The sequence below is a fragment of the Enoplosus armatus genome, chromosome 21 (assembly GCF_043641665.1).
Source record: "Enoplosus armatus isolate fEnoArm2 chromosome 21, fEnoArm2.hap1, whole genome shotgun sequence".
NCBI classification, from domain to species: Eukaryota; Metazoa; Chordata; class Actinopteri; order Centrarchiformes; family Enoplosidae; genus Enoplosus; species Enoplosus armatus.
In genome coordinates this window covers 3103172-3114168 of record NC_092200.1, presented here as the reverse complement: position 1 = coordinate 3114168, position 10997 = coordinate 3103172, and the positions used below count along the sequence as shown (strand labels likewise).

The 10997-nt window shown below is 44.6% G+C and overlaps 1 protein-coding gene across 1 annotated transcript in view; it reads left to right on the top strand.

The window, feature by feature from the left end:
• The first annotated feature begins 6269 nt into the window (after positions 1–6269).
• Positions 6270–10997, top strand: part of LOC139304166 (cadherin-6-like) — a 29384-nt gene continuing 24656 nt past the window's right edge. The window contains exon 1 of the mRNA XM_070928042.1: positions 6270–6506. Within this exon, the coding sequence (XP_070784143.1) occupies positions 6270–6506 (237 nt within the window). The remainder of the gene's footprint in view (positions 6507–10997) is intronic.

The window sequence follows — 10997 nt, the reverse complement described above, 5'->3', positions numbered from 1 at the left end:
CTAAACAAAAGATCAATATATATTGACAGGGTTCTGAGGGAATTTTTTTTTCAGTTTGGTCGCATCTGTGTCCATTTTGCTGCAAGGAAAAGGGACACACGATGCTTGTTTTTATACATTTGGAGAGCAAAAGTTCATCCAGCCACCAAGTCTTTTGATAATTCGCCAGTGGGAACTCGGTTGTGAACCACTAACCCACATGGGCAATAAGACAAATGGAGAGCCCCAGATTTGGGTCGAGCGCACTGTTTCCAAATTCACACTTGGGATTCAGCTGTAAATTTCTCCAGCGAGCAGCATAACATGGACTGTGAATGACACCTACTCTGAGTCTGAGTCCTCTTAACAAACTGAGTCTGAGATGAGGCAAGGAGGCCAAAGAGAGCAGAGATGGTGGAACAACCTGCTGCTGACACCTCGACACATTAGCAGCCTTTAAGGGCCTCCTCCGAGTATTGTAACATGACCACGTTACCTGTGGTACCAGTGCCCAACCTTCCTCCTCTACCCCCTCGCCCCTCCCTCCTTCACCCTCTCTCTTCTCCCTTGCTCGTCGCCCTGGCTGACATTCTCCTCTCTCACTTTTAATTGCACCCCCGGGGCTCTTTCTGGGTTGCTGTGGAAGTCTGCGGCTCACCGGGCGCGATAGGGTGCTTTGCCGTGTCGCTCATATCCCTCGTTAGGGGGAGAGAGAAAAAAAAAACCAGGAAGAGAAGATGGGAGAGGTAGAAGAAGGTAAGAAAGACAGAGAAGGAGCGAAGAGGAGTCGGCCTACTCTGAGAGGTCACTCCCAAGTCTAGATTAGGCTAAAATGCCACCCTAACCCATTGTGTGTAACAGCACGTGTGCACTGGAAAGGCCATTAGCCGGCTAGATCCAATATGTATTGACAAATGCATTTGTGTGACTCTCTGTGTCCCCGTCTCTATCCTCATGGTCCTGTGCTCGATAAAACCAATAGATACATTTAATAGCTAATTGTCCTGATTCAAAATGTTATCCCAGGCAATTCTTTGAGCGTAGAATCACGGGGCATTCGAAAATTGGCAACAGACACATTAATCTTGCTTACCCAACACCAACCACAATGCCCAAGTCTTATTGCTCTATGGCGACTCCACACAATCTGTGACAGGCAATTTAAAGCAATTTACTTTTTTCATTTTTTCATCAAGCATTTTTTTTAATGCAATTAAATGGCACATGATACGAAGCAAAGACGGGGCAGAGCGAGAGAGCGAGACAAAGAGAGAGTGAGTGTGTGCAAGGAGGGAGAAAATAAAGGCAGCCTTGTGCTTGTTGTAAACACTGCCTCTTAACTGGGAGAATATAATTATGGTGTCATGTTCTATTACACACCTTCATTATGACGATGGTGCTCCCTGAGAAAGCGAACAGGGAAAGACGAGACCTGTGGCTCTTTTTCAACAATCACCTGGTGACGACTGGTGTTCAAGGAAGACGGCTGTAAACAGTGAACACACTCCTTCTTTCTTTGGCACTTTCTCCGTCATGGTTACACAGTCTCGCTCCAGTTTCTATTTATTTAAAGGGAAATTCAGATTTATCCCAACTTGGGTTTGCTGAGATTTCTTTGCTACAATGCAGTCTGACGGAGCAACAAGCCAAAAGGTTTAGATAAACTTTATTTGGAGGTAAAACCAAAAGTGAGCACACCTGAAATAAAACGGCAGGCTAGACTTCAGTCTGTAAATTGTGATGGATGTTGACAGAAGACCATTTTTCTCCTCCAATTTAGTGCAGCTAAACTGAGGGCCTGCCTTCTTAGCGATGTTGCCATATTATCATCATTATTAATCTTAGTAATTAAGCCGGTGCCAATAAAAGCTAAGGTCGGTGCTACGAATAAGATCCAAGTTGTCATAAATCGCAAAGTCTTCGTCCATCTTTCTTTCAGCTTCACCCCCTTACAGTACAAATGTAAAGAGGCAGGCATTTTGTCGTAGCCACTGGGCTACATGTGGCACCATAGCGTCCTTAACCCGCTGTGACATTTTTTGACGTTGCAAAATAAAGCTTTAGCTGACTTACTCCTGGTCGTGGTCCCTTGTCAAGAGAATTATCGGGGCAGGGAGCTGTACAATATGGCTTCCAGGGTATGACAAATGTGGTCAAGGGGCGAGCGCTCCTTAGGGACGGCAGAGCCCTCCATACAGTGAAAGCATTAGCTTTCTACAGTGACATTATGAAGAAATCTATTGAATAGGCCGGCTTCCCAGTGCTGGGGGACTCGAGGTAGAAAGCTTCATGAGTCTACCCCAGAGACCGACTGGTATTTCCAACTACGCTGAGGCCTACAGCAAATCAATAGCTCAAAGTCCCACATGCTCCTCACCAGCGTCAATTAAGTAAATTCATAAAGTCGAGTGCACTGGGAGCTGGGGGAGGGAAATAAAAAGGGACATACTAGAGAGAGGTAGAGGAAAAAGCAGGGAAAAATCATCCAGTCATTTTTGCAAATTTGGATGGGAAACAGAGCTTCTGCCACGAGAGTTGCGGCTTAGAGAAAGGAGAGAGTGGTGGTCTGAGAGACTATTTCTCCACGGTCGTGATTAAGAAGCCTGACAGTCCATCTCACTTTCACCTGCCTCCATCAGCACACGCACTGTTGACCCGGGAGTCTTTCCTCCCCCCCCCCACCTCCGCGTGCTGAGCCAGGCAGAGGACACATGCAAAGTGACTAGCTTTCAGCGAAAAGCCCAGCGATAATGCATATCAGCTCAGGCCTTTGCAAGCAAAGTAGGCAGAGGCAGGGGGATGGGAGGTGGAGGCAGGAGAGGGAGGGGGTAGGGGTGAGTTGGAGGGTGGGGGAGTGCTATAAACTGCAACGCATGAGGGAAAAGAGAAAGAAGGGACCTAACCCCCAGATTCAACCGCTCGCAATTTGCCTCATAAGGGGAAAGCAGGGCATGCCTTGGCTGCCTCTGGAAGACAGGTAGCGTAATGGATGGGCCAGTCTCCCAGCCTGACTGCTGACGCTGCTCTGACAGGACGTTTCTACCTCTCCTTCACTCCCTCTCTCTCCCCCCGTTTGCCCCTTAGTGTTGTCACGGTAACTACATCTGATATCAAAAACTTTTTAGCAAGTGTGTCCTGGAGTGCTGGAATTCCACTTCACCACCGCGTCTCGTTAGAGGGCGTAAACACACGATGGGGTTGGAGTCTTTGTTTGAAGAATCGCGGTGTATAAGTTTATAAAGACAGTTTGTCATCTGGGTTTCTCAGAATCTCCAAAGTCATCCCACAAAGCAGTGCAATCATCCACTCAATACAAAAACAATGGCAGCAACCGTACTGAGAGACACAACGGCTGACAGTTGAAGAACTAAAGAGGTGGCTTCTTTTTTGAAAGATTGTCAGTTGAAAATAAAAAAACTAATTGTGTTTTTTATGATCAATTAACTTGTGTTTTGGGCAATATGTCAAGCAACAATTAGTTTCCCTCTGTTTTATAATTATACTGGTAAACTGAATATCTTCACTCTGGATTGAAACCAAAACAAACCTTAGTTGCAGCTCTAAAAATAAAATACGCAAAATACAAGTCAGCGAGTGTGCTAATTAGGAAGCAAACAAGCTAGCATGCTACTAAACCCCTGACTTGTTTTCTTTGTTTCTTTCTTTTATAACTTCACATTCTGTGGTTTATACTCTTCTTTTATTCTCTCTCTCTCGTTTCTTCCTTTTGGATCTGCTGTTTTGGAAAAATGCGACATAAAATAAAGTTTGCTAACAGCGTTCTGCAGCTCACTCTGACACTCGTCTTTTCAGCAGGTACGTTTCTTTTACGTGATGTTGGAATCCGTGCCATTCGGTGCACTTTGGGATGGGCTTGTAGGAGTGAAAGTAAATAAGATAGTCAAACTGTCTTTATGAACCTCTGCCAGAGGAACAGACAGAGCCAAATAGCTGAAAACACACAACTGTATCAAACTCTCCATTGTGTTTTGAACCGAATCTTTCACCGCAAACAGCTTGACAGACTGGCACAGAAGTGAAATATGCAGCTACTGTATTTTGTTTATTGAGCCAACAAAGACACCCAGCCGACATCAAAACCTCCGAACCAAAGTTTGTGTAGCGCTGTTCCCGTCGACGTGGTGAGACGTCTGTTTGTATAAAGCTCAGCGGTTGCTCTGTGACATCGCTTGATGGTTGTTTCTTTATTTCTGTGGTATCAGATTTTCAGATACTAAACTTAGCGCTGTATCCAAGACAAAAATTTGTGGTATTGTGAGAGCGCCGCTGCCTCCACTCCCCTTAGCCGGCCACCTTTTCTCTCACTCCTCTTCTCTCGCTCCATTTCCCTCACTCCCTTCAGTCTGTCTGGCTCCACTTCTGCATGCAGGTCAGGGTACTTAATTCATGTCCAGAGACATCGTTTCCTCTTTCCCCAACATACTGTGTGAGGGAAGCCGACCAGACCTGCCATACATTGGGGGGGCTAGGCTGCACCCTCCTCTCCCGCCGCACCCCCCACTCCCTCCACCCGCCTTCTGAGAACGTGCGATACGGAGGAACGTCGCAGACGCTCCCCAGCGGACCCACTGATAACCCTCCTCCCAAACCACAGTCGAGGAACACTGGCGGCCTGGATTGCCCAGCCGGGGAGGAATAATGAGAACAAAAGCAGAATACATGGCCTTCTTTCTCTTTCCACCTACCCCTCCTCCTCCTCCTCCTCCACCTCCGTCCTGCGCTGCTCTTCTTGTTCCGTTTCCTTCTCACATTTTCCAGCGCATTCTGTCTTGGCCTTCGGAGGAACGGCGGACAGAGAAAGAGGAAAAGGGATGGGTGGGAGAAATGATTGAGAGACTGAAAGCGTAGATATTCCACAGCCCACATCAAGGCCCTTCTCTGTGGTTTGCAAACAGTCATTTTGTTCAGTATCTTTACACTGATCTTAAGGTAATAAACTGGGGTTGACATTGCCCTGGGTCTCCCTTGGCATTCTGCTGGGTCTGATAACAAAGTGTGCCGAAGCAGATTGTTTAAAAAGATAGGATGGGCTGCAGCACATACAGCCTTGCGCTCTATTAGATGTTGATGCGGGAGCTTAATGCAGATAAAGTAGCTCTACACGTGTTGTACAAGATGAACGCCTATACATTGATGTGTAATATTTCTAATCTGAAATTTATCAGGTTAGACAGCACTCAGCCTGCCCATCAATCAGATGACTGACATTCAACATACAGTATGTGTGTGTGCGCACATGAATGCATATCAGGGCTTGTGTCGATGGGAGTGTGTGTGTGTGTGTGTGTGTGTGTGTGTGTGTGTGTGGCAGCAGAAAAGTCAGTCAATCACATGCAGAGCTGTGTTACACATTTCTGTCTGCTCTCCACACCGCTTTTATCATGTTGGCCTTTTTACTTGTACTTATTACTCAATATCTTGGTAGTAAGTTTGAATTTCCATCTCGATGGGTATCATGCACGTGGACTTGAACTAACTGTTATTTATATATGTCTATAAATAGTTTGTTTAAATAGAAACTAGTGAAAGAAATGCCCACACAGAAGCTGATAAAGGTAAAATCTTCAAATAGAGTCAGTTTATGGCCAAAACATGAATAAGAAACCAAAGCTGTAAATAAGAGACCCAAACCTGACCTAGCAAAAGCTTTTCAAATGAAAATAAACCAGAGAGCTGCAAAAAAGGTTGTTTTTATTAAAGAATTTGTGCATTTGCTGTTGGAAGTCCATTGGTTTCATCTGGCAATTCAGCTGTTTAGTTGTTCATTTATATTTTTTATTCCTTGCTCACAGTGTTGTTTATTTGATTATGGTTTACATCATTTGGTTTTTATTTAGTATTTTATTTTGTTTTATTATTTCAGACTTTTTGGCCGTATAAATGAAAAGATATATGTATATATAAAACTTCACAGATCTTTATCTCTATTGATTAAAAAAAACAAAACACTTATGTTACGCACATATTTGGAAAGACGTCTCGAGGAGCACTCGGTCTCAGTTTTGAAAGCCCTGCTGAGTTGGTCTTGACTGCGGTTTACGAAACAAAACGAGAGCTTGTGCAGTAACAAATTGCTGCCTCCCCTCCCAGTATTGACACTCTGTTTTTCTGTGTTAATGTTCCAGGTGCTGTTTGCCGCCCTGTGAGTCTGAGGAGCCTTTCCTGCTTCAGTAGATTACAGCATGAGGACTGATCCGATACTCTGACCAAAAACCACTGGACACAGACCACTGAGGGGGGAGAAGACAGAAGGTTGTGGTGGTGTGGCCATGGATAGAAGGAAAGTTTGCGTATTGATGGTGCTGTGGGCCATGGCCCACCTCAGCTCTCCAGGGTACGGGCTCAGGGCCCTGCGAAGGACTACAGGGGGGCGGAGGGGGTCCACAGGGCTGACAGGACAGGACGCCAACGGAGTTCCGCTCAGGCGCTCCAAACGAGGTTGGATGTGGAACCAGTTCTTTTTGTTGGAGGAGTACACCGGGACAGACATGCAGTATGTCGGAAAGGTACTTTAAAAACATATTTCCACTGTTTCTTAGTCCTTCATCAGACACTGCACTCCGTTATCACAGATCTCATACAAACACAGACACAGAAAGCAATGTCTTTTTGCTTTTACTGTTGAGTTGTTAAGTGGTCTCTAAGAAGTGAAGACACCACATCAGAGACGAAGACAACTTTCAACTCAAAAAATCTTTGGGTGCATCGAATCCACAGCTTTCAGCTCCTGAAGTCTGTGTCTTTTACTCAATGTCTAATGTTTGCTAATTCTTCTGGGACTTTTTTCAGGTTCCACGAAGGCGCTGTCACAACACAACTTAAACTTTTAACATGCCAACATTTGAGAAGTTGCTATTATTGTTCACGCGTGCATAAACACAGATTGCTTCATTTGAAACTTATAGTCTCACAAAAAATCTGAATTTGTAATACAACAATTTTAGAACATAAAGAAAACGTTGCCTATCTATTTCATAAGACAGATGCGTGGAGGGGAGAGGGACGAGTGGACCAAAAGCTGCAAACAAACTCTATAAAATACGTTTATTTGCGATGTGTCTGTGCTAGAAAGATATTTAGTTTATGTATTGAAAGTTTGTTTGCAACTTTTAATAAAAGTTTAGTTTCTATAAGAGCACTAAAAGGAGAAACATTTTCTGTGCCTTCTTCTTAGCAGCATCATGGATTTCTAGATAAGGCAATCATCCTCTCTCTGCACTCAAAGGAGAATGTCTGCTCTTAATGAGATGCTTCAAAATGAATAACGTGCTGCATGTGAGTGTGTCATTCTGTCTCTGAGAATAGGAAAATCATCCCATCATCAGATTGTAGACATGACACGATACTCCGAACGGCTAACGCTCATATATCGGACTTCCATCCATCCGTCCTCAGGCTTTGTTTGCTGTTGGCTGTCCAATATATTTTGTGCTTACTGTCAGCTCTGTGGCTGCTTGCTAAGATGTCCATCCCACTCACATCGGGCCGTCCTAAAGCGGCTGTCTTGCCCTACAGTGAAATATGACTTCCTCCGAAGGTATTATTTGTTCGACAAAATGAAAACACAGTGTCGACCTAGATAACATTGGGGGACGTACACGAAGACGGGCCAAATAATGCTTGCTTTACATGCAGCGGAGCGGAAGTCAAGATATCAGTCTCCTCTTCCAACCTACTGTAATTGAGGAGATTGTGAAGCGTTGTTGCAAGGTCAGGACGACTGAGGAGGAAGAAAGACTGTTTTGTGCGAGGAGTTGAATGGGGCTAGTGCTTTGCATTCCTATCGCGTGTCCACGGAGGATAGAGTCATCCAACCAAATGAGATTCTGCAACATACGTCCTCCCCGAGTGAGGGTTGACTTTCAGCCCTGGTCTAAAAGGATTACAACGCTCGCTATGGTAGGAGGCGAGCAAATACGGGAAAGAACAAAAAAGTTAAAAAGAACAAAAAAGCGAATGAAGATCAAAAGTAAGTACCGAGCATGATCAAACCACTTTGTCTTTAGAGAGTGGTGATTGATGTGCCACTCGTCCTTTTAGCTTGTAAAAGGACTAATAGCAAACGAAGAATGGATTATCTGAGTGTGGTATACACTTAGAGAGCCAGAGGCTGCGGCCTGAGAGCCCGTCTCCTGAAGACGCCATTAAGGCATCAACCTTAGAGCACCACACTTAATCATGACTCTGAGCGCTTGTTATTTCCCCCCAAGTACATGCAGCTGGGCGCATTTCCTCATTGTGAGCTCACTAGCCAGTTGTCACATAGGATTGCAGTGCGTAGATCTTATCTGATTGCAATTACTGTTTGTTAATTGCCAGATAAAGTACAAGTGATGAATGAGCCCCTAAAAGGAATGAATGGCTTTTGAGTTGAACACATGGCTCAACATAGAGAACAACCATCTGCATGCGTATCCTCAGGTGGAGACCGCTTTCTCACAATGTGGTGGGTCTGAAGGAAAAAAGAAAAAAAAAACAACAACAAAACTACAAGTGCAAGTGACATCATGGCAACCAGAGAACACAGCATGGAACAAAACCACTTTTGTTTGTGGTGAAAAAAAAATGAATTGGAAATAACACAATGGCAGGTTATTATAAACAAGGGAGCAGCTCTTGACACACAGTAAAAGATAGAATGATGAAACTGCACTTGAATTACAGCATCCCGTCTCCAGTTATTTGGTAAACTCAATCTCCCCCCCGGTTTTCTTTCTTTCTTTCTTTTTTTTTTTTTTAACGACAGCTTTATCGAGTTGTGCAGTGCTAACAAATGAAACTTTAATCTTTCCTGAACAAGCGTAACAAAAGCAGTTGGAACAGGAAGGAATTAACAGAAGCGATCGAGATGAGGGGGAGAAGGAGACTCTGGCAGTGTCTTGTCGGGGAGCTGGTTGGCTGCTAATCTTGCTAATCTTGCTGTATTGGCCAATGATTTTTTTTCCTCCTGCAGGAGGAGAATCGTACACTGCCTCTCATTAGCAGGCGAGCTGCATACAGGCCTCAGAGGGCCCGGGCTGTCACTGGGGGAAGAGAATGTTTGTTTATTTCATTATTTCTTACTTTACCAAAGGGCACATATCCACTGAAAATGGTTAATGGCCTGTGGTTTAGGAGTGTTTGTGCTGTACTATCATATCTCATAAAGTATTTACAGCCTCTGATAGGCCCCAGTGGTTCTGGGCCTGGTGGGTAGACTCCTAAACATAGTCCCTAGCTAGTGAGCAATGTTGTCTGTATGTGAACGAACACACCAGCGTGCACGCACACACACACACACACACACACACACACGCCTGCAACACTAGCCTCCAGTAATGGGCTGGAAATCAGAGGGAAGAATGAACACAGACATAATATTCTTCCCAGTCCTGTATGACTCAGCGGTTGAGGCAACCTGGGGGAAGGACTGGAGCATCTTATGGCAGCGGAGTGGAAAGGTGCGGGGATTTGTGTGTTTGTTTGTGGGGGGTGGGGTGATTTTTGGTCTCTGTTCATGCTCCCCCATTACCAGCTGCTCACCTTGGCAAAGAGGCAAGGAGTTTGCAATATGGCACAGGCCTGGCTGTACCCGCGCCATGGCAACCCCTGCGGTCTCCAGCGGCGACCTGGAGCACACATTGGCAGTGTTTGTTGATTAGGCGATAAGTTCCCGCTTGTGCGCTGGGAGGGGGCGACTTCAATTATGCTCCTCTCCTTCGCAACGGAGGAAAGGGTGCGATCAGGTCATGCAGCGTCGAGGCCCGACAAACATCTGTCTGACAACGTCGCAGGGGCGAATCGATGTCTGAGCGAGATACGCCAACACCGCCGCGGCACCTTGCAATTGTTTCCGTGCTATCACCTGCCTACTACTGTTTCAAACACCCGCCGGGTTTGTCAGGGTGAGATTAATTGATTTTCTATCATCAAACACTCAGGCTTTTACTCTGCAATCAAGTATTTAGTTTTCCAAGTTTTATTCAAATGAGGAGCACATGGATATGACAGCAAAACCGAGCTGTAGCCAGGATTTTAGATATGCTGAGGTGAGGAGCCCAAGTTCACCCCTGAAGAGCGTTTTGACCGAAAAAGATCCCAAAAAAAAGCTTCAAAGCCTTTAAACCTTTTTTTAAATTTATTTTGTTTTTGTTTTTTTTGTCCACGCTGCAAAACCTCTTAATGGTAATACTGTAACACTGAAAAATATGCAAAAATGAGTCTGTATCTTAAACAACACGTGTACTGTGAGATACCGAGTCTAAAATAAATACCAGAATCATCTTTAAAAAGACATCATGTATGGCGTGTGTGTAATTGTACAATATAAACAACCACTCGTGTTGTTAAAATCTGCAGCAAAGTGAATGCAAACTGTTGAGAATCGCCTGTAATTAAAAGATAACATGCTGGAAATTATGCATGGGACACAAAACAAAAGATGTCGTTTGTACACAAGAGAAAAATATATGTCAACTGACATTTCACCTTTAAGTCTCTGCAACTTTGACTGCAAGTTTACACATCAACAGGCATTTGATAGGCTATTTTTGTGCACAGTCTGAGGCTACCATCTGGCTACATAGAAGGCAGCCAGTTCTCGACAGGCCAGGACACAAGGCCTTAAAGGCTAACTGGCTAATTGCCCTAAGCGGCCCATTTCCAGTGCCATCTTTTTGGCCTAACTCGAGTGAAGCACAAATGGCGGCCAGATCGCGTCTGCACTAACATTTGCGGCACTTGAAGCTGATTAATTTCACAAACAAAGATGGCTCGCTTATAAGTTGTCACGCGCAGATGTCTGACGAGTACCACTTCACTTCTCAGCCCACTTCAAACTGGAAGATGAAGCATGCAGGAATAGAAATAAATATCTTCCACGGTGAAAAAATGCCCACCATTGGAAATATTATGGTATCACTTAGCAGATAAAGCTAATTGAGTGGGAGGCTTTGAAATATATAGCATGTTATTGATGATATATAAATAGTTTAAGCAAATACATAATAGTTTGTTTC